The sequence below is a fragment of the Montipora foliosa genome, chromosome 10 (genome assembly GCF_036669935.1).
Source record: "Montipora foliosa isolate CH-2021 chromosome 10, ASM3666993v2, whole genome shotgun sequence".
NCBI classification, from domain to species: domain Eukaryota; kingdom Metazoa; phylum Cnidaria; class Anthozoa; order Scleractinia; family Acroporidae; genus Montipora; species Montipora foliosa.
The window spans coordinates 13,287,866-13,314,243 of NC_090878.1; the positions used below are offsets into that span (position 1 = coordinate 13,287,866).

At 36.3% G+C, this 26,378-nt stretch overlaps 1 protein-coding gene across 2 annotated transcripts; it reads left to right on the forward strand.

Annotated features, from left to right (window-relative positions):
* The first annotated feature begins 748 nt into the window (after positions 1-748).
* Positions 749-13,727, forward strand: LOC137973786 (cytochrome P450 4B1-like). Of its 2 annotated transcripts, XM_068820672.1 has the most exons (15): positions 749-1,108; positions 2,553-2,600; positions 3,165-3,354; positions 3,512-3,639; positions 4,023-4,138; positions 4,252-4,314; positions 4,792-4,924; positions 6,012-6,077; positions 6,694-6,781; positions 7,957-8,059; positions 8,482-8,612; positions 9,952-10,016; positions 11,558-11,640; positions 12,986-13,051; positions 13,197-13,727. In XM_068820672.1, exons 1-15 carry the CDS (start codon positions 890-892, stop codon positions 13,306-13,308), a joined length of 1,611 nt encoding a protein of 536 aa, XP_068676773.1. In that variant the 5' UTR covers positions 749-889; the 3' UTR covers positions 13,309-13,727. The 2 variants fall into 2 exon arrangements, with proteins under 2 accessions (XP_068676773.1, XP_068676774.1); XM_068820673.1 differs by lacking the exon at positions 2,553-2,600 and having other exon boundaries at positions 751-1,108.
* Positions 13,728-26,378: the final 12,651 nt, after the last annotated feature.

The window sequence follows — 26,378 nt, forward strand, 5'->3', positions numbered from 1 at the left end:
CAAGAAATCGGAGAAGTATATGGTTTTTCGCGTTACGTCATCGGCGCCATTTTGGTGGACGAAAACAGACTGTTTCGAACGGCCTAGAAAAATATTTGACCCTAGATTTCTGGTGGCCCGTGGTCGAATATGTAGTAAATATATGGTATCTAGTTTTAAACTTTAAAAAAAAAACCGCATGCAATCAGCATAACGGGTTGGGTAGTTATCGTCGATGAATTGTGGCCAGCAATGTCAATCAAATTGCTTATCGGGATAGAATGGCAAAGCCAGGCTCCAGAAGTGCCGAAATTTAGTTTTTCATTGTCAGTAAAAAGTTCAGAGAGCATCGCAAGGATGTAGTAAGATTGTTTTGCACTATTAAAATTAATTATTTTATTTAATAATGTATTTTATGAGTACTGATGTTGTTTGTCTGAAGGCCATGTTTTTTTGGTACTTCTACTTATCGGTACCATCGCTCAAGATATTTGAAAAAAGACTAAAATTAGAATTTCAAACAAACATCGTCTCACGTGGTGCATACAATGAAAAAAATCGTTTGTGGAATAAATTTTCTGTTCAGTCAGCAGACGAATGTTCTCTGTGTGCTTCTGTTTCTGGAAGATTTACTGAGATTCGTTTTTTAAAAAATGGTTGCACGTAAATTTTTTGTTCGTTATTATAGGAGGACTAAGACAAAAAGGCGAGACAGGAGAAAATGTTTCCAAGGTTATGTTTCTACATCTGTCAAGGGCGGATTCAGACAACTAATTTGAAAGTCAAATGTTCGACTTCGTCAACAACTTGTGAAGCGGACGCTCGTTTTAATTAGACGCATGAACTATTGCCTCACAAACCACAAAGCAATGAAGTTTTATTTTAATTGACTTTTGCCAGCTTGGGGAAAATGCTCGCAGTCATTTGGTCCTCGACCGTACTCTCTTCTTTTTCGCAACTTATATTGCGCCTTCCGCCTTCATTTTGGCTTTTTATTTTTGTGTCAATATTTTTAGCTTTTCTTGCAAATTTTTTCCTTTCAAGTCTTCATTTGATGTGTCATTCTCGCCATTGCATCAAGAACTTCGATGGTCCACTGAGCCACTGGCTTAAAGGCAATACAGATAGGGTAAGTAAGTAAGTAAGCAAGTAATTATATTTCTGTAGTTTGCTACCTCTGACCAAAAGGAAAATACGAAAGAAAGCAGTAATTACAAGCATAAGTTCAAGAACGTGCAAAATATATGACATTTGAAAAGACAATGCTGTAGAAGTCGTTTCATTTTGCCTTAATTCATCAATGCCAACACCATCTCTATTTTCTGAAATGATATTTAATGAGTGAGAAGTTGACATAACCGGTTATAAGATAACAGAGAACGGCTTAAGAAACTCATTTATGTTCTGTAAGGAGTTTCGATTTTTAATTTGACATTATTAATACGTGAATGCGTTTCATCTCTATTTTATTTTTCCTCGCTATAGTGATAAAAGATAAATATGTTGGGATGCCGACTACTGCTAATTTGCCACTTTAAGCACAAAGGAAAGAGAGATGTATTAATAACTCCCCGGGAACCGTCTTAAATTATTGAATAGTGGTTCAGTATAAGTGTATCAACGAACAAGCTTTCGAGAAACATCGCCCGGCGCAATCAGTTTTGGGAGCATCTTTTTACTCGCTTATCTATTATCATAAGTTTTGTTTCCTCAACAGACCATATGTACTTAAATTAGCTTATGACATACATAACATGAGATGAGAAGGATGACTGGCTCACCAATAGTTAATGACACCTCATGCTGGGGATCAGTCAATGATAATAAAAACGGGTGAAATAAATAATATATTACGCGAAGGCGCTGTGAAATTAATTTCCTTCACTTAGAAAAATTCATATCTTTTATTCAAAGAAACCTTGTACTTTCCTTTTTGCCATACACGCGCGTGTTTTTTTTTTTTTTTTTTTGCCAAGACGTGAGTGTAGTTTTAAACCATGTCTCGAAAGAAATGGCTATTCTTATTGGTTCACTTAAAATGTCTCACCATTTTTTGTTACCAATAAGAAACGAAGTCAAAAGAGGATCACGACTCACACGCAGGTTTTTCCCGCGCTTTAAAGGGGCTAGGTCACGCAATTTTAGGCAATTTCAACACTGATCGAATGGTCATAGAATTAACTAAAATATCAAAATAACTGTTCAAAACTATTGAAGAACTCTAACAAAACACAGCAAAGCCAAGAAGGTACACGGATGGACAAGACTGGAGAGGATTGAAATGGATTGAATTTGGGTAAATTTGAAAAACGTCGGCCCACCTTTTTTCAAACTTATATCAGTCTATATCAAAATGTCATTTACACAGCTGGAAAATCATTCTCAGTTGTTATGTGGCCGTAATTTTGCAAATGAAAGACTCTTGCTCTGACAATTTGACGTTTGGAGCTCATAATTAACAAAATTAAACAAATTTACCTAAAATAGCGTGACCTAGCCCCTTTAAAAAAGATGACTCGTAATTGCTTCAAATTCTAAAAAACGTTGTTTGCGTCTCTTACGCTTAATATTAGGAAACAAAGCTTCCTGGAAACTCTACAGTGTTAACAGAAGCTTTTTCGGTACGTTTTATCTGTAAATATATGTATTTAGCTTTTCTCAATGCGCGAGCGGGCGGAATTCTGCGAATCCTGCAATCTGATTGGTTCTGGGAGGGGTGGATTTTTTTCTTGCCTGACGAATGCCCGCCAACCCGGGCGGAATCCTAGCCCTGGTTGGGTGAGCGTGTGTAATAACCTTAAATTTCTATTTTTTGATACCGAATCCGATTACATACAGAAATAAGTGTATAAAAATAGCTTTTTATTAGACAAGAGGCGTGGAAATAGAATTCTAATAAAAATATTTCTCTTTGAGACGTTCATTTTGTAAGTTGCTTTGATACTGCATTCGCTATCAAGCGCGGTGTGAGTCAACAATTGAAAAAGTGATTTCAGAGAGGAAGGGAGAGAGGAAAAAAAATAAAAATAAGTTATTTACCAGGTAAGGGTCGGTCCGTATAACGAAAAACTGTGACCTCTTAACATATATATAGGCGTAGTTCGCTGCCCATACTTCCTCCCTTTCCCAATCTCACTGCCAAATTGCTTGAGACTCTCTGCTGATTGCCGTCTGTTATTTTACAGGCAACTTTTGATGGCAATGGTTTAAAATTTCATGTTGAATGTGCTTCGAAGTTTAAGACAGCTTATCCGTTGTGGTTTGGCCCACTGCGAGCAGCTCTTGTCCTTTGTCACCCTGATTCACTTAAAGTTGTTCTCTCGAACCACGTGCCAAAGGAAGAATTCGTCTACAGCCTTATCGTACCATTTACAGGTAAGAATAGGCTGCTGTACAAAATGGAACAGGGAAAGGGGAGGGTGTTCTCTGTTTAGTCCAGAAAAGGGTGAAGAGGATTCTTCACTTTTTCTTCAAATTTCCAGGCTCGTTAGTAACGGCAACATCAACAATGACTACATTTTTGGTTCTGCAGGGAAAAGCTTGACTATTGTGAATGGAAAACGATGGCAACAAATGAGGAAACTGCTAACTCCGGCTTTTCACGCGGACGTCTTAAAGCCCTATGTAAAGCTGTTCCATGAATCAACAAACACGTTACTTGTAAGTCAATCTCTCCAAATTAATTTTCCTTTTCGTGAAATGAGGGAGGTCGAGATTGGAGGGGGAGGGGAGTGGTCTAGGTTGGTAAGTCACATAATTATTACTAATTCTGTTTGGGCATACTTCCATGTTTTTAAACATCAAAGATCAAATCTCGCATGCGTACAGCATGTTACCATGCATATCCTACGGTACATCGGTTTTGTATTATGCGCATATGTGAATTCGGCCTCTTGTGCTTGTTTGTATGTTCATTCCTGGATGCAAAACGTCTTTTAAAAAAGAGTTTTTTCTTTTTATTCACGCATCCAAAACGCCCTGAAAGGACATGAACTAGGAGATTTATTTTACAAATAAAGTTTATAAAACAAATTTCTTCGCAGGAAAAATGGACTAAGAATCCAGAGAAAATGGAATGTTTTAAAGACCTTGGTTTAATGGCTCTCGACTCGACTCTAAAATGCGCCTTTAGCTTTAACAGCAATTGTCAGACAAACGTGTGAGTATTCACCTTCAATGTTTGGTCCTTATAAGACGATTGAACAAAACCCATTTTTATACCTTTAAAGGCTATAGGGTCTTGCTGCTACTCCTTAAATTCGGTTTTTTTAGGACACAGGATCAGTTCACAAGAAGTGTAACTGCAGTTTCCAAAGCACTGATAAAGAGACTCATGTAAGTGGAAATTAGGAATAGTTATTAAACTAGGCTAGGGTTAGAGTAAATTAAACTTATTAAATTAATTAAATTAATTAATTAATCAGACTTATGTAACCTCGTTCTCATCATTATTAGTAAATTATGGTTATTAGTGTCCTCGTCATCGTCACCATCAGCAACATCCGCAACGTCATCATCGTCATAAAAATCATCTTTATCGTCAAAGTTATGGTCATAGTCGTTTAAAGTAGCTGACTAGACTTTTCAGTTAAGAATGTTCATTAAAATTTTCGCGCCTGTTCATTATTATTGTTACAGTGTATTAGTAGTAGTAGTAGTAGTATTGTTGTTGTTGTTGTTGTTATTGTCATTCTTATTATTATTATTATTATTATTATTGCTATTGTTATTATTATTTATTCATAATAATCAATTCTCCCGGTCCATTCCCCTTGAGTCGCATTCATCTCTTTATTGTGCTTTAATCATCAGTACACCAATACTTCACCCAGACTGGATTTTTCGATGGACGAGTGAAGGGAGAAGCTTTTATCACAGCTGCACTGTAGCTCATCAAGCGGCTGAAGACATAATAAGCAAAAGACGAATGACATTGGAAGAAAAAGTTCGTAAAATACTTCTTATTAAAAAAACACAACAAGGACTTCACTTGATTTCAAAGCCAAGTTGGATTTTAAGTCCGCGCAAATACTTTCATTCCGAAGCGAGCCCGAGGACGTGTCCTGGCATTTAAAACCTGTCGGTAATTTAAGGTTGCTTGTAACCTACAATAGTCCTTTCTTCTTAAGGCTCGTTTACACAGAGCGATTTTATCGCGCGACAAGAGCTGCGATCGAACGGCGATTTTACGGCGACAGCAAATCGCGCTTGTGAACAGCCGGCGATTTCACTGGGATTATCTCTACTCCCCCCTGGGTGGGATGCTAGTCCATTGCAGGGTTACCCCCAGCATTAAATTCACCAGTACCCATTTATACAACTGGGTGGAGAGAGGCACCGTGAGAGTAAAGTGTCTTGCCCAAGAACACAACACAATATCCCCAGCCTGGACCCGAACCCGGACCACTCGATCAGAAGTCGAGCAAACTGACCAAGAGGTCACCACGCCTCCCACTGGAGCTGAGTCTAGTCCAATTCGATGTGAGTGTTAGTGATTAATTATTCGGGACGCATGCGGCCATTTCTTCGTTTCTGCACCTTTCAGAACATTACATCAAACTGACAGTTGCGATCCAGTTTCGGCAAGTTTCTTTTCAGTTTCAACTTAGGGGTCTGAACAAACCTATAAAGGGAGAGTATCACAAAGATTCGTTGACTTGGGCCATTTAAGTTTCGTAACAAATGTTATCATTTATGAGCCAATCGGAAGCGAAGTTATAATTCGCGAGGGAAATTAACGAGTAAAAATTTCTTTAAAAATTATCAATGAGCTAAGGGCTGATATAAATTCTCACGCGTACATGTAAAATTCCCGCATTAATCATAACGTTGCTTCCAATGGGCTTATAAAGAATGACATTTTCTACGGATAGAACATGCGCAATACTGTGATACTCTCCCTTTAAAGACCGACGAAGTCAAAATGTAGTTGACGAGTGCCCATTATTGACAATCAAAGAAACTTATTAGTGGGTATCTTATGGGTGTCACTTCCTTCACGCATTTTTTCTTTAAAAATTCTTGATTCATAGGGCAATCAAAACAATTCCACGAAACGAAAGCACCTCGATATGGTGGATATTCTTCTTCAAATCAGGGTATGTATCATTTCTTCACTGCTGTGGCAAAGGAATCCTCGATTCAGAAAACAATTTCAATGTGGTGATCTATCCTGCGCGCATCTTTTTTCTTCGCCCGCGTTCATGTTTGACGAGTTTGGTGCGCGGTTCTGTCTTGCCCTTTTGCTATTTATTGACATTGCAAGTGTAGCGTCAATAAGGATGACTTGGTCTGTACTTAAAACTGTAAACTCAAAGTCCCTCCTTGGTCTGTACTTGATACTCTTAACGTAAGAGCTATAGATCGTTTTAACGTGACGTCACAGCAGCCATGTTGGTGTACAAGAACAATAGACGTTCTCTTCTTTGGGAACCAAACTCTATTTTTATGCATATTTTATGCATATTCCATGCATACATTTTGTATTGTTTTCTACACCAATATGGCCGCCAAGTCACGTGAGTGAAAACCATCTATAAGCATCAGTCCTATTACTACAGTTGTGTTAATGTGTGGGTGATGGAAAGAAAGAGGAAAGCGCTTGTGTTCTGATAGAGAAACAAAACAGTGACACAACGGTAAAACAGACACAACAGCTCCATTAAAACCCCTTTCTTGTAATTGTTGATAATTGATTCTATTGCCGGACAACAGAATGAAGATGGCGATGGGTTAACTGATAAAGAGATAAGAGCTGAAGTGGTCACCTTTTTCTCAGCTGGACAAGACACAGTTGCTTCAGGTAAATGCTTGCATTATTTAAGGAAATTAAATCATGTAGTCAGGAGGCATCGTTAATTTTGCAATGGTTAGGGCATTGGTTTTACACGCGCGTGCTCCGGGTTCCAGTCGCACTCTGACCACTGGCTCCATCCCGCTTTGTAAATAACCGACTGGTTGTCTCCTACCAGTTAAAGCTTTTAATTATTTTTCTTTAAGTTGCATACATATATGCATACATATTATATTTACAATCAGAACAGTTTCACATTTAAGCAGACAGGCAGGTAGCACAGGCTAATCTAGGGCGGTATGCTTTGGATAAGAAAATTATAAGTCGTCGGTTTATTGATTTCTTTATTTAGCTACTTTTTTTATAACGTATAAATGTTGTTTAAATTTTATATAAATGTATTTATGCCCTACAAGGTAGTTAAACAACTATAATAAACCTAATCAAGAGAAAATGAGGGCCTGACAGAGAGAGAGAGGCTCAGGGCGTTGGCCGGGATATGTTATGAACACGAGAGTTATTTTTAGACGAGCGGAAGTCTTTGTTCCAGCGGAAGTTTGTCTTCCGAGACATCCGCATGCAGTCTTCCCCCGCTCTCAGGTTCTTAGTGAAAAGAGAAAATGACGGCACACGTGGAAGGCTGATGAATACTTATTTTCTTTCAAACATCGGACCGAGGTTGGCCTGCATGCGGACGTCTCGGAAGACTTCCGCTCGTCTAAAAATAACTTTCGTGGACATGACATATCCCAAGGGCTGGACCGGGAGGCTCCCTCTCTGTCCCCTCATTTTCTCTTGACCTAATACTATCCATGATAATACAGCTATTACAGAGTTAAATAGTTAATCTGTAAAGATCCAAATGGAAAAGGATTTAATTTCATTTTTTTGATTAATTTCAGGTACGTCAGTGTAGGAGGAGTCCCTTTGAAATGCATTTTTTCAGAAGTTTCTTAAAGATAAAGGAATTTGTTTCGATTTTTCTTTCGGATTACTAAAAGTAGGTGCTTCTGAACTAGATTGACAGCTATGTGCACTGTCACTATAAACAGAAGTAGTTACATGAAAATCACTTTAAAACTAGGTTGCCTCTTTGTAATTATGCGTTCGGTGTCGTTTTCATGAAACTTTACTTTTTATCACTTTGAGTTGCTAAATGATTTGTGACTTTGTTCTTTGTTAAGGAATTTCGTGGACATTGTACAACCTTGCGTTATACCCGGAACACCAAGAAAAATGTCAAGAAGAGGTTGACGAAGTTTTTAGAGACAAAAAGGAACTCCACTGGTAAGATAAAAATTTGATCAACCACTTTTAATCGTGAACATCAGATAACTCAGTTACAAAGGCAATCTTGAAACAGGCTCTCATAGTGTGAGGAATGCGTTGAAAATCCGAAAGTTTTAAAAAGTAAATGATATTAACTAAAATTAAGATACACGGGAGGCCATGTTCTAATCCCCCTCGCACCATTGACTGATTTGTGTTCAGTGGGACCCTAACATATTTTGAGCATTTTTCGTGCGTTCGCTTTTTTTTCCGGCATCTGTTTCCTCGTTCCTACTTACTTGAATTTCAGTGAAACAGGCTACCGGATAACCAGATTGCAGAGCCATTTTTCGTGACTTTTTTCATAGATTTCCAGTTACATGAATTATCAAGTCTTGTAAACATTACATAAACCAGCCCATATTGTGTTCTTTTCGCAGGGATGACTTGTTTCAACTAAAATATGTCACTCTCGTAATAAAAGAGAGCATGCGACTGTTTCCACCATTTCCCATGTTCAGCCGCGGTCTGGACAAATCTTATGAGATTGATGGAAAACTGGTACCAAAAGGTATTCTGTTCATGTTTCAGTCAGATCCTTTATTTCACTTTAACGACTATCGGTCGATAACCGCATCATCTGAGTATTTTTAACAAGGCTGTGAGTAACTACTACTGTGTTCAGAGAACTACTACTTTTAGGCCGTAAATTTTTTGCCATTCACGCGAACAAGGGGTAACGAATTGTGCTTATTCCTGATAGGCCTCTAATACTTCTTAGTGGTTTTTGCAGTTAAATGCGCGAGTGGCGTTATCTTGACACGGAGGACTTCGCCACCTAAAATGGAGGAACGCTGCATTAAATATGAGGATGCTCTACGAATGGAGTCGGTTCATGCTCTCCATTTGTTTGAATTCATTCAAGTACAACTCATTATCCAAGATGGCGATCAACAACAGCAACAAAGAGACGGAACCCCTAAAAGATATTTCCAGCGCGAGAAAAAGGGACTGGGGATGAGAAAAGAACGACAGATAAAATCTCATGACGTGTTTCGGACACATTGCCATTAGACAGACTCGTTTTCAAACGTAAAATTCCAAAAGAATATTTAACCTCGAACGAGGCCAAAAAGGCAATTTTGAAATAAGGTGTATGTGGCACGAAAGGAGTGTGCAAACTCTCATTGTTTATTATTATACAAATGGATCAGTTTTTAGGGACCATTCTTTCTTAGTGTACGTTTCCAATTTAAAAATTGCCGAGCTTATAAAATAGCAAAGTAATAGACCTTATCAAGAGGAAATGAGGGGACAGAGAGAGAGGCTCAGGGCGTTGGCCGGGATATGTTATGTCCACGAGAGTTATTTTTAGACGAGCGGAAGTCTTTGTTCCAGCGGAAGTTTGTCTTCCGAGACGTCCGCATGCAGTCTTGCCCTGCTCTCAGGTTCTTAGTGAAAAGAGAAAATGACGGCACACGTGGAAGGCTGATGAATATTTATTTTCTTTCAAACATCGGACCGAGGTTGGCCTGCATGCGGACGTCTCGGAAGACTTCCGCTCGTCTAAAAATAACTTTCGTGGACATGACATATCCCAAGGGCTGGACCGGGAGGCTCCCTCTCTGTCCCCTCATTTTCTCTTGACCTTATTCATAAATGGCGGCCAATTTATAATTCTTTTGTCGAAGTGCAAATTAGACAACCAAGCCTCGATACCATACAGTGAATTGAAAAGAATTCTTGCTCTAAAATGAGGCTTGGTAGGCTAATTTGCACGTGGACAAAAGAATTATAAATGTGACTGCCATTTATGAATAAGGTCTATACAACGTTTAACTATTTGTTCTGGGCCTTAGGAACCGATTCGTCTGTTATCTCTGAGTATCGTTTATTTGCTTGAAAATTAGGAACTTGGATTATGATCAACGCATACGCCTTACATCACAATCCTCACGTGTGGAAGGACCCTGAGGTAAGATCACTACAGGCCAAAAATTATTACTTCTAGTTTGAATAATCGTTTTCTCTCTTGCGGTTATTTTTAAGACCCACTCTTCCGTGCAAAATGAAGTGCTTTTGAAAAGTTAAAGTGGTACTATGATCAAACAATCACTTCCTTGTTTTCTTCAGATTTTGAAAGTGTGTTTGCTTAATACCTGCCTGGCAAAATTTTGAGCTTTGATTTTTATCCAAAGGCTCTTTACATTGAGTGTAAGTTTTGGATTTCACGGTACGCCATTACTCGCGTTCAAAACTGACCGACTGGACCTCAGAGGGTTGGCTCTAGGGAAAAGTGACGTCATTCACTCAATAGCTTTAAAGTTCAGCGTGTAAACGCAGTTTATCATGTATGCAAAACACGAGTTACAAAATTTGAGAGCCCGAAACTCCCGTGTTACGTTGCATATTAATTCAGTCGCGTACAAACGCATTGCATTCTAAAACTAGTGAGTCTTTGACGTCATTTTCTCCTCGATCCAGTTCTCACAAGATTTTAAAGTTAAGCAATAGAAAACGTTTTCCGTATTTCCATAGCCTCATCTAAACACGAGGGGAAGTTGGAAGAATTCGAGATAGTTGTGCAAACACCGGAGACGCAGTCGAGGGTTTGCATAACTGTCGAGAATTCTCCCAAGTCAACCGAGTGTTTAGATGAGGCTATGGAAACACGGAAAAAAGTTCTCTATGGCTTTTATAAAATATTTCTCAAAGATAATGATGCCACAAATGAAGGAAAATATTGGTTTTTTTACTTTTAGATTGAAATTTTCTTGATACAGGCTCATATTTCTTACCAGCCAATCAAAACGCGCGTCTGACAACATAACCAATCAAAATTCGTGTGATGTCACAGCCGTGTTTCCATACTCTCATCTAAACACAGCTATTGACCAACGAGAGTGCACGTACTATCCTGATTATTTTATAACAGAAAATTCCGAAAACCAAAATGCTCAAAAACGTTCATTGACCTGGCTCAATGTCTGGACCAGCTGCGCCAAAAACAAGAACTTTGAAACCAATTTCCTTGCCTACGAAACGAAACAACTCGACGAAAATTTTCAAAAGTTCTTCGCGTTACATGAATTTTTCAGGTTGTAGTATAAACAAATAATAACATGATTTGTATGTGATATTTGGCATAAATACCACTCGTGATATTTCAAAATTGTCACAACTTTCACTCGCCTGATGGATCGTGAAATTATGTATAACAATTTTGAAATATCACTCGTGGTATTTATGCCAAATATCACTACAAATCATGCTATTACCTATGCAAATTTTGGTTCGCTTAGTGTTTAGTTAACATGGTTTTGAAATCCAAAGAAAAAAAGATTTTTTGATAATAGTACCATTTTGAGTGAAGCATTTGTGACGTCAGTGGAGAAACTGCGCCTTGATTGGCTGAGATGGCATTACATTGGTCGATAGTCTAGTTGAAAGGAGCTTCATTCTTCTATTGTTTGATTTTACCAGTCCCATGCAGGCTATTTTTCTTTAACCTCACAGGTTTTTGATCCGTTACGATTCACGGTTGAAAACAAAGAGGGAAGATCACCCTTCGCCTATATACCATTCTCTGCGGGCCCAAGGTTTGTATCTTTGAGAATAGGACGCATCCTCGGAAGTGCAATAAGCCTTTTTCGATATATTAAAATTCAGCTTGAAAGAGAGGTTTAGAGGACAAAGACAAAAGAAAGTAGATGACAGTAGTATATTGGAACTTGGCGTACACTTTTTAATGCTAATGAGGTGGTACATAATATGCTAATAAGTTTTGACCGTGAAAAGAGTGGGTTGAGACTCGAGGTCGGGGAAGATGATGGATACAGAGGAAGACTAATTGACGAAATGATGTTTTTTGAAACAAAACCTATCTTTACGGAACGACAATCACGAAAGAATGAGGGTACAAGTATTTTATCTTATCCCCTACTTCTTTCGCAATTGTCTTTTCCCTAATCTCAGGGGTAACATATCAGAGCCAGATCTAAAATAAAAAACAGAGAGTATAACCCCCATATGTTTAACTCATGGTGAGGTGTTCTCTAAATTTTATTTTAAGAACAAATCACGGTCAAAAAACTCATTAGGATATTATGACCCTCATTAGCATATTATGTACCACCTCATTAGCATAAAAAGTGTACGCCAAGTCTCAATATACTACTATGACATGTAAATATTTTTCACATTCATTCCAATGTGTTTGTATTGTTTTTGTCCTCACTGCCTCGCTATCAAGCTGAATATTTGATATTTTGAAAATGGCCTCCTCGTCCCCAGTTCTTAGAAGCTTACTGGGTCCCTTGCCCCCAGTTCCCGTGCGTTTTTAATATGGTTCTTTACAAATCATCGCAGCTAACAAGGAGTTTAAATGTACGCGAAGTTTTTGAGACGCGGACGGCAACCGGAAGGGAACATTTCAACTGCCAGAACAGTAGTCTTTCCTAGATTCTTAAACTAATCATCTGTAATAGAGAAAAGGTTAACATTTACCCAAATTGCCCTTGTCCCTATCAGCGTCATAAAAGAGTCTATTTTTAAACCACGTTTTGCGAGAAAATAAACAATAGCCGAAAATGGCTATCTCAATGTTGTACCCAATTCAAACCCTTTGGGAAAAAAACATTTTGTTCCAGGTATTTCCATATTATTTAAATGTGAATGCTACATGTTAGACCATTATAATGCAGATGAAATACACAAAGAATCTTAACCCTGGGAGATTTGAATAAGGTACAACCTTTACTCTATTCTTTATTTTCCCGCAAAACGTGGTTTAAAAATAGATTCTTTTCTGACGCTGATGGGGACAAACCTAATACCAGATTCTTACTCTCGGCTAATGGCCCCTTGAATCAACGTCTTACCTATTTACATCTGGAACCTTGGCACTTTCATATTCTTGTATATTTTGCATATTGATCTCTACAGAAATTGTATAGGATCCAATTTTGCAATGGCTGAAATGAAGATTGCTGTTTCCCTGATCCTTAAAAGGTCTTGTTTTCGTCTAACTGATTGTACTTGTTAAAACAAAGTTTATTGTTTCAAGTTTGATTAAATTGTTCAATTTTGTTAAATTGGCCTGAGCATTTGAAGGTTCTCGTTCTTCTAACGAAAGTTCTGTTTTATGTGATTGCAGATTCAATTTATCGATAAGCAAGGAAAATCATGTGACATCCAAAGACCTGTTCCCGGAGATTATGCTGCGCACAAGGAATGGAATTCGTTTGAATTTGGCGCCACGTGATTGATCCACAACTCTTCCATTAAAAGCATGAAATCTTCGTACCAAACACGTTCAAAACTATTTTAAATGCGCATTTCTATCGTTTGTATAATAGTTGTAGTTTGTATTGTTATCCAGGAGTCGTTCCCATTCTTATCATGCATACGGCAGACCTATCTACCCATCTATTTATGCATAATCGCAGCATTGTTCTGCGCCGTTACGTGAGAGGAGAGTTGTGTGCGATAATGAGCATGGTCAGTTGAAACATGCACTGAAGTAGAACTTACTGTAGAAACGATCCTCTTGATCGGAGTCAAAGGAAAGGTCTCTTTGTTAAGGAAATCAATCTTTTTTGTTACATCTTTGTGCAAGAAATTATGCGCAGTAGGGTTGCGCAATACAAAACCAAGGAATTACCTTAAAGGTGTTATCCTTTTTTGTGATTGATGCTGTACTTCCGAGTCCCGATCGAGTGATGTTATTCTTTGATTGCATCTGACGTCACGGCGGCCATGTTGGTGGAAAGAACAATAGCAAAAAAGTCTTTTGGGAATTTGATTCTATTATTATGCAAAACGTTAGCTACATTTATTTTCCTATTGTTTTGACACCAACATGGCCGTCTTATCACGTGAGTGCAATCAAAGAATTTTATGCGAGTTGTTTATTATATGGTATCGTTTCTTTGAGCGATGGGACACCTCTCCGCTTGGTGAATGTTCGTAATCTTCGCCTTCCATTAGCGAACTTTGAACGGTAACCTTTTACACGTAAACTAAGTTCCGCTTACTATAAATTTTTCTGTTACGATGAAAAATTTAAAATCTGTTTTTTATTTAACCTTTTTGTGTTTCGGTCAACTTGAATTTCCCGGGAGAGAGAAAAATCCGGAAAAGAACCGTTTCCATGGAGTTACTCCCTACTGTAAAATTCCAACCAAAAACCAGCCAATCAAAGTGTTCCATTTAGCCTGAGAATTGCTTGCCATATTCGTATCCTCAGTATTGGACTGGAAATAGCTTGCAATGGAGGCTACTGCAGGGGGAATCTTTTCCAATGCAGACACTTCCTAATATATTCCCCCCAATTACCCTCCATTGCCGCAAACTTGTTCAAGTCCAATACCGAGAATAGGAATCAGGTCTATTGCTTGCCATAAAATTATATTATTCATTTTTTGGTAAGTTTTTCAGAAAATCCATCAACTATGATTACATTCAAAAAACTTTATTTATTTACGATACGCTTGTAAAATCACGTTTTCCGACTTACACCAAACTGTTGTTGGTTGCCTTACTAAACGATATATATTGTTAAAGTATTCAGGCGTCATTTTCTCCACTTTTCAAACAGGATCTTGATGACAGCAGGCAAGTTAACATTTTAAAGAAAACCACAACACTCTTGAATTTGCAAAACATGTTTCGACAATGTGAAACATTGCCACGTTTTAGGTACATTCCGTTGTTACTATGTAATTAGCATTTTTCCTACTTATAAATTCAACTTCTAACGCTTTGTAAATCTATCAACTGAAGATGACAGAAGTTTCTGTCGAAACATGTTTTGCAAATTCAAGAGTGTTGTCGTTTTCTTTAAAATTTTCAAACAGCCTTTTCATTTTTCACTCTCAAGTTCCATTCTTGAAATGATCCTTTTCTTAAATATTAAACTCTGAATATTGGAACAATAGAAATAGTTAATGACCTTTTGGAGGTCCGAATTCACGTTTTTCCGAGTTTGACCAAACCGCTGTTGGTTGGCTCATTAACCAAATTCTATCGTTAAAATATTCAGAGGTTATTTTCTCCACTTTAAAAAGATCCTTTTCATTTGAAAGTCTCAGAATATATTGAATAAGTTCCATTCTTTAAAATGGAGACGTTTTTGGTCAAAGAAACTGCTTCTTTTCTTCAATATTTAGGCCTGAAAAATGAAACAATAGAAACTAGTTAATGAACTTTTGGAGGTCCAAACTCACGTTTTTCCGAGTTTGACCAAACCGCTTTTGGTTGGCTCATTCACCGAATTCTATTGTTCAAATATTCACTGGTTATTTTCTCCACTTTAAAAAGATCCTTTTCATTTAAAAGTCTCAGAATATATTTAATACGTTCCATTCTTTGAAATTTAGAAGTTTTTGGTCAAAGAAACTGCTTGTTTTCTTCAATATTTCGGCCTGAATATTGAAACAATAGAAACTGGTTAATGAACTTTTGGAGGTCCAAACTCACGTTCTTCCGAGTTGGACCAAACCGCTGTTGGTTGGCTCATTAACCGAATTCTATTGTTAAAATATTCAGAGGTTATTTTCTCCCCTTTAAAAACATCCTTTTCATTTGAAAGTCTCAGAATATATTAAATAAGTTCCATTCTTTGAAATGGAAACGTTTTTGGTCAAAGAAACTGCTTCTTTTCGTCCATATTTACGCCTGAATATTGAAACAATAGAAACTAGTTAATGAACTTTTGGAGGTCCAAACTCACGTTTTTCCGAGTTTGACCAAACCGCTGTTGGTTGGCTCATTAACCGAATTCTATTGTTAAAATATTCAGAGGTTATTTTCCCCCCTTTAAAAAGATCCGTTTCATTTGAAAGGCTGTGAATATATTGAATAAGTTCCATTCTTTAAAATGGAGACGTTTTTGGTCAAAGAAACTGCCTCTTTTCTTCAATATTTCGGCCTGAATATTGAAACAATAGAAACTGGTTAATGAATTTTTGGAGGTCCAAACTCACGTTTTTCCGAGTTGGACCAAACCGCTGTTGGTTGGCTCATTAACCGAATTCTATTGTTAAAATATTCAGAGGTTATTTTCTCCCCTTTAAAAACATCCTTTTCATTTGAAAGTCTCAGAATATATTGAATAAGTTCCATTCTTTAAAATGGAGACGTTTTTGGTCAAAGAAAATGCTTGTTTTCTTCAATATTTCGGCCTGAATATTGAAACAATAGAAACTAGTTAATGAACTTTTGGAGGTCCAAACTGACGTTTTTCCGAGTTTGACCAAACCGCTGTTGGTTGGCTCATTAACCGAATTCTATTGTTAAAATATTCACAGGTTATTTTCCCCCCTTTAAAAAGATCCTTTTCATTTGAAAGGCTGTGAATATATTGAATAAGTTCCATTCTTTAAAATGGACACGTTTTTGGTCAAAGAAACTGCCTCTTTTCTTCAATATTTCGGCCTGAATATTGAAACAATAGAAACTGGTTAATGAATTTTTGGAGGTCCAAACTCACGTTTTTCCGAGTTGGACCAAACCGCTGTTGGTTGGCTCATTAACCGAATTCTATTGTTAAAATATTCAGAGGTTATTTTCTCCACTTTAAAAAGATCCTTTTCATTTGAAAGTCTCAGAATATATTTAATAAGTTACGTTCTTTAAAATGGAGACGTTTTTGGTCAAAGAAACTGCTTGTTTTCTTCAATATTTCGGCCTGAATATTGAAACAATAAAAACTGGTTAATGAACTTTTGGAGGTCCAAACTCACGTTTTTCCGAGTTGGACCAAACCGCTGTTGGTTGGCTCATTAACCAAATTCTATTGTTAAAATATTCAGAGGTTATTTTCTCCACTTTAAAAAGATCCTTTTCATTTGAAAGTCTCAGAATATATTTAATAAGTTACATTCTTTAAAATGGAGACGTTTTTGGTCAAAGAAACTGCTTCTTTTCTTCAATATTTAGGCCTGAATATTGAAACAATACAAACTGGTTAATGAACTTTTGGAGGTCCAAACTGACGTTTTTCCGAGTTGGACCAAACCGCTGTTGGTTGGCTCATTAACCGAATTCTATTGTTAAAATATTCAGAGATTGTTTTCTCCTCTTTAAAAAGATCCTTTTCATTTGAAAGTCTCAGAATATATTTAATAAGTTACGTTCTTTAAAATGGAGACGTTTTTGGTCAAAGAAACTGCTTCTTTTCTTCAATATTTCGGCCTGAATATTGAAACAATAGAAACTGGATAATGAACTTTTGGAGGTCCAAACTCACGTTCTTCCGAGTTGGACCAAACCGCTGTTGGTTGGCTCATTAACCGAATTCTATTGTTAAAATTTTCAGAGGTTATTTTCTCCACTTTAAAAAGATCCTTTTCATTTGAAAGTCCCAGAATATATTGAATAAGTTCCATTCTTTAAAATGGAGACGTTTTTGGTCAAAGAAACTGCTTGTTTTCTTCAATATTTCGGCCTGAATATTGAAACAATAGAAACTGGTTAATGAACTTTTGGAAATCCAAACTCACGTTTTTCCGAGTTGGACCAAACCGCTGTTGGTTGGCTCATTAACCGAATTCTATTGTTAAAATTTTCAGAGGTTATTTTCTCCACTTTAAAAAGATCCTTTTCATTTGAAAGTCCCAGAATATATTGAATAAGTTCCATTCTTTAAAATGGAGACGTTTTTGGTCAAAGAAACTGGTTGTTTTCTTCAATATTTCGGCCTGAATATTGAAACAATAGAAACTGGTTAATGAACTTTTGGAAATCCAAACTCACGTTTTTCCGAGTTGGACCAAACCGCTGTTGGTTGGCTCATTAACCGAATTCTATTGTTAAAATATTCAGAGGTTATTTTCCCCCCTTTAAAAAGATCCTTTTTATTTGAAAGTCTGTGAATATATTGAATAAGTTCCATTCTTTAAAATGGAGACGTTTTTGGTCAAAGAAACTGCCTCGTTTCTTTAATATTTCGGCCTGAATATTGAAACAATAGAAACTGGTTAATGAACTTTTGGAGGTCCAAACTCACGTTTTTCCGAGTTGGACCAAACCGCTGTTGGTTGGCTCATTAACCGAATTCTATTGTTAAAATATTCAGAGGTTATTTTCTCCCCTTTAAAAACATCCTTTTCATTTGAAAGTCTAAGAATATATTGAATAAGTTCCATTCTTTAAAATGGAGACGTTTTTGGTTAAAGAAACTGCTTCTTTTCTTCAATATTTCGGCCTGAATATTGAAACAATAGAAACTGGTTAATGAACTTTTGGAGGTCCAAACTCACGTTCTTCCGAGTTGGACCAAACCGCTGTTGGTTGGCTCATTAACCGAATTCTATTGTTAAAATATTCAGAGGTTATTTTCTCCACTTTAAAAAGATCCTTTTCATTTGAAAGTCTCAGAATATATTTAATAAGTTACGTTCTTTAAAATGGAGACGTTTTTGGTCAAAGAAACTGCTTGTTTTCTTCAATATTTCGGCCTGAATATTGAAACAATAAAAACTGGTTAATGAACTTTTGGAGGTCCAAACTCACGTTCTTCCGAGTTGGACCAAACCGCTGTTGGTTGGCTCATTAACCGAATTCTATTGTTAAAATATTCAGAGGTTATTTTCTCCACTTTAAAAAGATCCTTTTCATTTGAAAGTCTCAGAATATATTGAATAAGTTCCATTCTTTAAAATGGAGACGTTTTTGGTCAAAGAAACTGCTTGTTTTCTTCAATATTTCGGCCTGAATATTGAAACAATAGAAACTGGTTAATGAACTTTTGGAAGTCCAAACTCACGTTTTTCCGAGTTGGACCAAACCGCTGTTGGTTGGCTCACTAACCGAATTCTATTGTTAAAATATTCAGAGGTTATTTTCCCCCCTTTAAAAAGATCCTTTTTATTTGAAAGTCTGTGAATATATTGAATAAGTTCCATTCTTTAAAATGGAGACGTTTTTGGTCAAAGAAACTGCCTCTTTTCTTTAATATTTCGGCCTGAATATTGAAACAATAGAAACTGGTTAATGAACTTTTGGAGGTCCAAACTCACGTTTTTCCGAGTTGGACCAAACCGCTGTTGGTTGGCTCATTAACCGAATTCTATTGTTAAAATATTCAGAGGTTATTTTCTCCCCTTTAAAAACATCCTTTTCATTTGAAAGTCTAAGAATATATTGAATAAGTTCCATTCTTTAAAATGGAGACGTTTTTGGTTAAAGAAACTGCTTCTTTTCTTCAATATTTCGGCCTGAATATTGAAACAATAGAAACTGGTTAATGAACTTTTGGAGGTCCAAACTCACGTTCTTCCGAGTTGGACCAAACCGCTGTTGGTTGGCTCATTAACCGAATTCTATTGTTAAAATATTCAGAGGTTATTTTCTCCACTTTAAAAAGATCCTTTTCATTTGAAAGTCTCAGAATATATTGAATAAGTTCCATTCTTTAAAATGGAGACGTTTTTGGTCAAAGAAACTGCTTGTTTTCTTCAATATTTCGGCCTGAATATTGAAACAATAGAAACTGGTTAATGAACTTTTGGAGGTCCAAACTCACGTTCTTCCGAGTTGGACCAAACCGCTGTTGGTTGGCTCATTAACCGAATTCTATTGTTAAAATATTCAGAGGTTATTTTCCCCCCTTTAAAAAGATCCTTTTTATTTGAAAGTCTGTGAATATATTGAATAAGTTCCATTCTTTAAAATGGAGACGTTTTTGGTCAAAAAAACTGCCTCTTTTCTTCAATATTTCGGCCTGAATATTGAAACAATAGAAACTGGTTAATGAACTTTTGGAGGTCCAAACTCACGTTTTTCCGAGTTGGACCAAACCGCTGTTGGTTGGCTCATTAACCGAATTCTATTGTTAAAATATTCAGAGGTTATTTTCTCCCCTTTAAAAACATCCTTTTCATTTGAAAGTCTCAAAATATATTGAATAAGTTCCATTCTTTAAAATGGAGACGTTTTTGGTTAAAGAAACTGCTTGTTTTCTTCAATATTTCGGCCTGAATATTGAAACAATAGAAACTGGTTAATGAACTTTTGGAGGTCCAAACTCACGTTCTTCCGAGTTGGACCAAACCGCTGTTGGTTGGCTCATTAACCGAATTCTATTGTTAAAATATTCAGAGGTTATTTTCTCCACTTCAAAAAGATCCTTTTCATTTGAAAGTCTCAGAATATATTTAATAAGTTCCATTCTTTAAAATGGAGACGTTTTTGGTCAAAGAAACTGCTTGTTTTCTTCAATATTTCGGCCTGAATATTGAAACAATAAAAACTGGTTAATGAACTTTTGGAGGTCCAAACTCACGTTCTTCCGAGTTGGACCAAACCGCTGTTGGTTGGCTCATTAACCGAATTCTATTGTTAAAATATTCAGAAGTTATTTTCTCCACTTTAAAAAGATCCTTTTCATTTGAAAGTCTCAGAATATATTGAATAAGTTCCATTCTTTAAAATGGAGACGTTTTTGGTCAAAGAAACTGCCTCTTTTCTTCAATATTTCGGCCTGAATATTGAAACAATAGAAACTGGTTAATGAACTTTTGGAGGTCCAAACTCACGTTTTTCCGAGTTGGACCAAACCGCTGTTGGTTGGCTCATTAACCGAATTCTATTGTTAAAATATTCAGAGATTATTTTCTCCTCTTTAAAAAGATCTTTTTCATTTGAAAGTCTCAGAATATATTGAATAAGTTCCATTCTTTAAAATGGAGACGTTTTTGGTCAAAGAAACTGCTTGTTTTCTTCAATATTTCGGCCTGAATATTGAAACAATAGAAACTGGTTAATGAACTTTTGGAGGTCCAAACTCACGTTTTTCCGAGTTGGACCCAACCGCTGTTGGTTGGCTCATTAACCGAATTCTATTGTTAAAATATTCAGAGGTTATTTTCTCCACTTTAAAAAGATCCTTTTCATTTGAAAGTCTCAGAATATATTGAATAAGTTCCATTCTTTAAAATGGAGACGTTTTTGGTCAAAGAAACTGCTTGTTTTCTTCAATATTTCGGCCTGAATATTGAAACAATAGAAACTGGTTAATGAACTTTTGGAGGTCCAAACTCACGTTCTTCCGAGTTGGACCAAACCGCTGTTGGTTGGCTCATTAACCGAATTCTATTGTTAAAATATTCAGAGGTTATTTTCCCCCCTTTAAAAAGATCCTTTTTATTTGAAAGTCTGTGAATATATTGAATAAGTTCCATTCTTTAAAATGGAGACGTTTTTGGTCAAAAAAACTGCCTCTTTTCTTCACTATTTCGGCCTGAATATTGAAACAATAGAAACTGGTTAATGAACTTTTGGAGGTCCAAACTCACGTTCTTCCGAGTTGGACCAAACCGCTGTTGGTTGGCTCATTAACCGAATTCTATTATTAAAATATTCAGAGGTTATTTTCCTTCCTTTAAAAAGATCCTTTTTATTTGAAAGTCTGTGAATATATTGAATAAGTTCCATTCTTTAAAATGGAGACGTTTTTGGTCAAAAAAACTGCCTCTTTTCTTCAATATTTCGGCCTGAATATTGAAACAATAGAAACTGGTTAATGAACTTTTGGAGGTCCAAACTCACGTTTTTCCGAGTTGGACCAAACCGCTGTTGGTTGGCTCATTAACCGAATTCTATTGTTAAAATATTCAGAGGTTATTTTCTCCCCTTTAAAAACATCCTTTTCATTTGAAAGTCTCAAAATATATTGAATAAGTTCCATTCTTTAAAATGGAGACGTTTTTGGTTAAAGAAACTGCTTGTTTTCTTCAATATTTCGGCCTGAATATTGAAACAATAGAAACTGGTTAATGAACTTTTGGAGGTCCAAACTCACGTTCTTCCGAGTTGGACCAAACCGCTGTTGGTTGGCTCATTAACCGAATTCTATTGTTAAAATATTCAGAGGTTATTTTCTCCACTTCAAAAAGATCCTTTTCATTTGAAAGTCTCAGAATATATTTAATAAGTTACGTTCTTTAAAATGGAGACGTTTTTGGTCAAAGAAACTGCTTGTTTTCTTCAATATTTCGGCCTGAATATTGAAACAATAAAAACTGGTTAATGAACTTTTGGAGGTCCAAACTCACGTTCTTCCGAGTTGGACCAAACCGCTGTTGGTTGGCTCATTAACCGAATTCTATTGTTAAAATATTCAGAAGTTATTTTCTCCACTTTAAAAAGATCCTTTTCATTTGAAAGTCTCAGAATATATTGAATAAGTTCCATTCTTTAAAATGGAGACGTTTTTGGTCAAAGAAACTGCCTCTTTTCTTCAATATTTCGGCCTGAATATTGAAACAATAGAAACTGGTTAATGAACTTTTGGAGGTCCAAACTCACGTTTTTCCGAGTTGGACCACAGCGCTGTTGGTTGGCTCATTAACCGAATTGTATTGTTAAAATATTCAGAGATTATTTTCTCCTCTTTAAAAAGATCCTTTTCATTTGAAAGTCTCAGAATATATTTAATAAGTTACATTCTTTAAAATGGAGACGTTTTTGGTCAAAGAAACTGCTTGTTTTCTTCAATATTTCGGCCTGAATATTGAAACAATAGAAACTGGTTAATGAACTTTTGGAGGTCCAAACTCACGTTCTTCCGAGTTTGACCAAACCGCTGTTGGTTGGCTCATTAACCGAATTCTATTGTTAAAATATTCAGAGGTTATTTTTTCCACTTTAAAAAGATCCTTTTCATTTGAAAGTCTCAGAATATATTTAATAAGTTCCATTCTTTAAAATGGAGACGTTTTTGGTCAAAGAAACTGCTTATTTCCTTCAATATTTCGGCCTGAATATTGAAACAATAGAAACTAGTTAATGAACTTTTGGAGGTCCAAACTCACGTTTTTCCGAGTTTGACCAAACCGCTGTTGGTTGGCTCATTAACCTAATTCTATTGTTAAAATATTCAGAGGTTATTTTCTCCCCTTTAAAAAGATCCTTTTCATTTGAAAGTCTCAGAATATATTGAATAAGTTCCATTCTTTAAAATGGAGACGTTTTTGGTCAAAGAAACTGCTTGTTTTCTTCAATATTTCGGCCTGAATATTGAAACAATAGAAACTGGTTAATGAACTTTTGGAGGTCCAAACTCACGTTTTTCCGAGTTGGACCAAACCGCTGTTGGTTGCCTCATTAACCGAATTGTATTGTTAAATTTTTTAGAGCTTATTTTCTCTACTTTAAAAAGATCCTTTTGATTTAAAAGTCTCAGAATATATTTAATACGTTCCATTCTTCAAAATGCAGACGGTTTTGGTCAAAGAAACTGCTTCTTTTCTTCACTATTTAGGTCTGAATATTGAAACAATAGAAACTGGTTAATGAACTTTTGGAGGTCGAAACTCACGTTTTTCCGAGTTGGACCAAACCGCTGTTGGTTGGCTCATTAACCGAATTCCATTGTTCAAATATTCAGAGGTTATTTTCTCCACTTTAAAAAGATCCTTTCCATTTAAAAATCTCAGAATATATTTAATAAGTTACATTCTTTAAAATGGAGACGTTTTTGGTTAAAGAAACTGCTTGTTTTCTTCAATATTTCGGCCTGAATATTGAAACAATAGAAACTGGTTAATGAACTTTTGGAGGTCCAAACTCACGTTTTTCCGAGTTGGACCCAATCGCTGTTGGTTGGCTCATTAACCGAATTCTATTGTTAAAATATTCAGAGGTTATTTTCTCCACTTTAAAAAGATCCTTTTCATTTGAAAGTCTCAGAATATATTGAATAAGTTCCATTCTTTAAAATGGAGACGTTTTTGGTCAAAGAAACTGCTTCTTTTCGTCAATATTTTGGCCTGAATATTGAAACAATAGAAATTTGTTAATGAACTTTTGGAGGTCCAAACTCACGTTTTCCGAGTTTGACCAAAGCGCTGTTGGTTGGCTTATTAACCGAATTCTATTGTTAAAATATTCACTGGTTATTTTCTCCCTTTTAAGAAGATCTTTTTCATTTAAAAGTCTGAGAATATATTTAATACGTTTCATTCTTTAAAATGCAGACGGTTTTGGTCAAAGAAACTGCTTCTTTTCTTCACTATTTAGGTCTGAATATTGAAACAATAGAATTGGTTTATATAAGGGGGGGGCGGGGGGGTATTTCTTTGTCAAAATTCAATGATCGTCCAAATCATGAATGCATGAATCCAAAGCTGAATGGCAACAAGCCGATTCTGCAAATGGCTTTCACGGAAAGAATTATAACCTAGAGGCATAACGTAAATAGCCATAACTCAATTAAGCATAACGTTAATGGCCATAACATAAAGAGGAATAACGCAAAGAGGCATAACGTAAAATGCATAACGTAAAATACCCATAACGAAAAGAATGAAGACTAGCTGTGTACCCCGTAAATAATTTCAGCTCTCAAAAAACATTAATTGATTGTTCAAGGGCAAAAACATGTAATCGCTATTGAACTTTTTTTTCCTGTTTAAGTTATGCCTCTGCGTTGTGGCTCTGCGTTATGCCTCATTGAGTTATCCTTTTTGTGCTATGGCCCTTTGTATTATGCGTCTTTGCGTCATGCCTTTTTGCCTGATGCCTATTCGCGTTATTGCAATTTGCGTTATGGCTGTTGCGTTATGCCTTTTTGAGTTATGCCTCTTTCCGTGATGCCCATTAACAGAATCGGCTCGTTGCCATTCAGCTTTGGATTGATGCATTCATGATTTGGACGATTTTACTTGAAATACTTATCATTGAATTTCGTCAATTTAATGAACTGTTGGAGGTCGAAATATACGTTTTCTCTACTTAGACTTAAGTGCTGTTGGTCGGCTTATTAACCTAATTCTATTTTTTAAATATTCAGAGGTAATTTTCTCCTCTTTAAAAGGAGCTTTTTTATTTAAAACTCTCAGAATATGTTTAATAAGTTCCATTCTTCGAAATGTATATGTCTTTGGTAAAAGAAAATGCTCCTTTTCTTGAATTACGTTTGCACTCACGCTTTAAATTAATCTAAAAGAAACAAGAATTCGAATTTTTTGGTATAGGCTATGGGGAATTGATCCAACTGACGAGCGCACCATTATTCAAGCGGGCCATAACGTAAAATACAGCACACTAGATTGACCAATCATCGCGCTTGATTTCGGAGAGAACAGGCAGCTTTAAAAGACAAGGAAGACAACCGGAAGTGAACATTTCGCATGCCAGAACAATAGTTTTTCCCAGATTTTTAAACTAATCATCTGTAATGGAGAAAAGTTACTCAGCAGTATATAAATGTGGTTGCGTGAATGCAAGTTATAAGGGAAAACTGCACACTTCGGGTTGCTCTCTTTGTGCCTTAGCCTGGTTTTCAGTAGCGACACAAGCAGAAGCAGAAGCAGAAGCAATACACGCAGGCGCATTTACTTGTTGTTAATTAGTGTCTATTGTTCTAAGAAAAGGTACCTTTTATGAACAACAAGCTACTGTGCTTATGATTGCGTCGCTAGTGAAAACCAGGCTTTAAGCTTCCACGATTACACGATACTGGTTGTGCACATGTCAGACAAGATAAAAAGATCCTTTTTGGTGTGGAAATTATGCAGGTCACTTCCCTGGTAAATAAATGAAGAAAAAACGGGTGTAGAGGGCGATGGATTAGGAAAACGTAAACGGAAGAAATTAATAAAAAAACAATGGAAAAAAATTATTATTGTGACATACTTCATACTTCATACCTCAGCTGTGATTTCATTTTAAGTTCTCATTGATAGTTGAATAAAATGTTGTCCTGTTTACAATACCTTTGTATTCTTAAAATGTTTTTAAGTTTACAAGAAAACACTTGAGTTTCACTTTATACAATAAAGTAATGAAATTATAAGTTCAAGGTGTCCTCTCTCTTCACCACACTGTCCTGGAGACTTTTCCACAAACAAAAGCCATGTTCCTCATGCTTCTTCTTCCAGTAGAGACGGGCGCTGCTTTGCACAACCAAGCACTCGATCAAATCCTCGTTATGACGACGAGGCTTCTCTGGCATATCGTGCCAGTTTTACACGTTCCATCAATTTTTAAAACTCCCATTAATAGACCAATTTCGATATCTTAATAAAATTCAGTCCGAAATAAAAGGCATCATCACGAGGCTCTGGGGAATAAACTTATACAAATCCTTATAGTTATTCCCCAGAGCCTCGAGATGGTGCCTTTTGTTTCGAATTGAATTTAAATCATGTATCGAAATTAGTCTGTTACGAAATGGAATTAAAATTAAAACCAACGAAATTATCATTGTCAACAGGAAATTTTCGTTCTTTGAGTGCTATGACGCGCTCATTTGAAGGTCACGGTTATTGGGAGAGGGAAGCAGCGTTCTTCTGAGAAAACACCTTGTTTCCAAAAGATATATGAGAATGTT

Excerpts from the sequence above, each read along its gene's own strand:
- LOC137973786 (XM_068820672.1), top strand. The coding sequence starts at position 890 with ATGCTCGCAGTCATTTGGTCCTCGACCGTACTCTCTTCTTTTTCGCAA. Across the intron at positions 1,109-2,552 it reads TTAAAGGCAATACAGATAGG|GAAACAAAGCTTCCTGGAAA; the intron begins GTAAGTAAGTAA and ends GCTTAATATTAG. Across the intron at positions 11,641-12,985 it reads CCATTCTCTGCGGGCCCAAG|AAATTGTATAGGATCCAATT; the intron begins GTTTGTATCTTT and ends TGATCTCTACAG.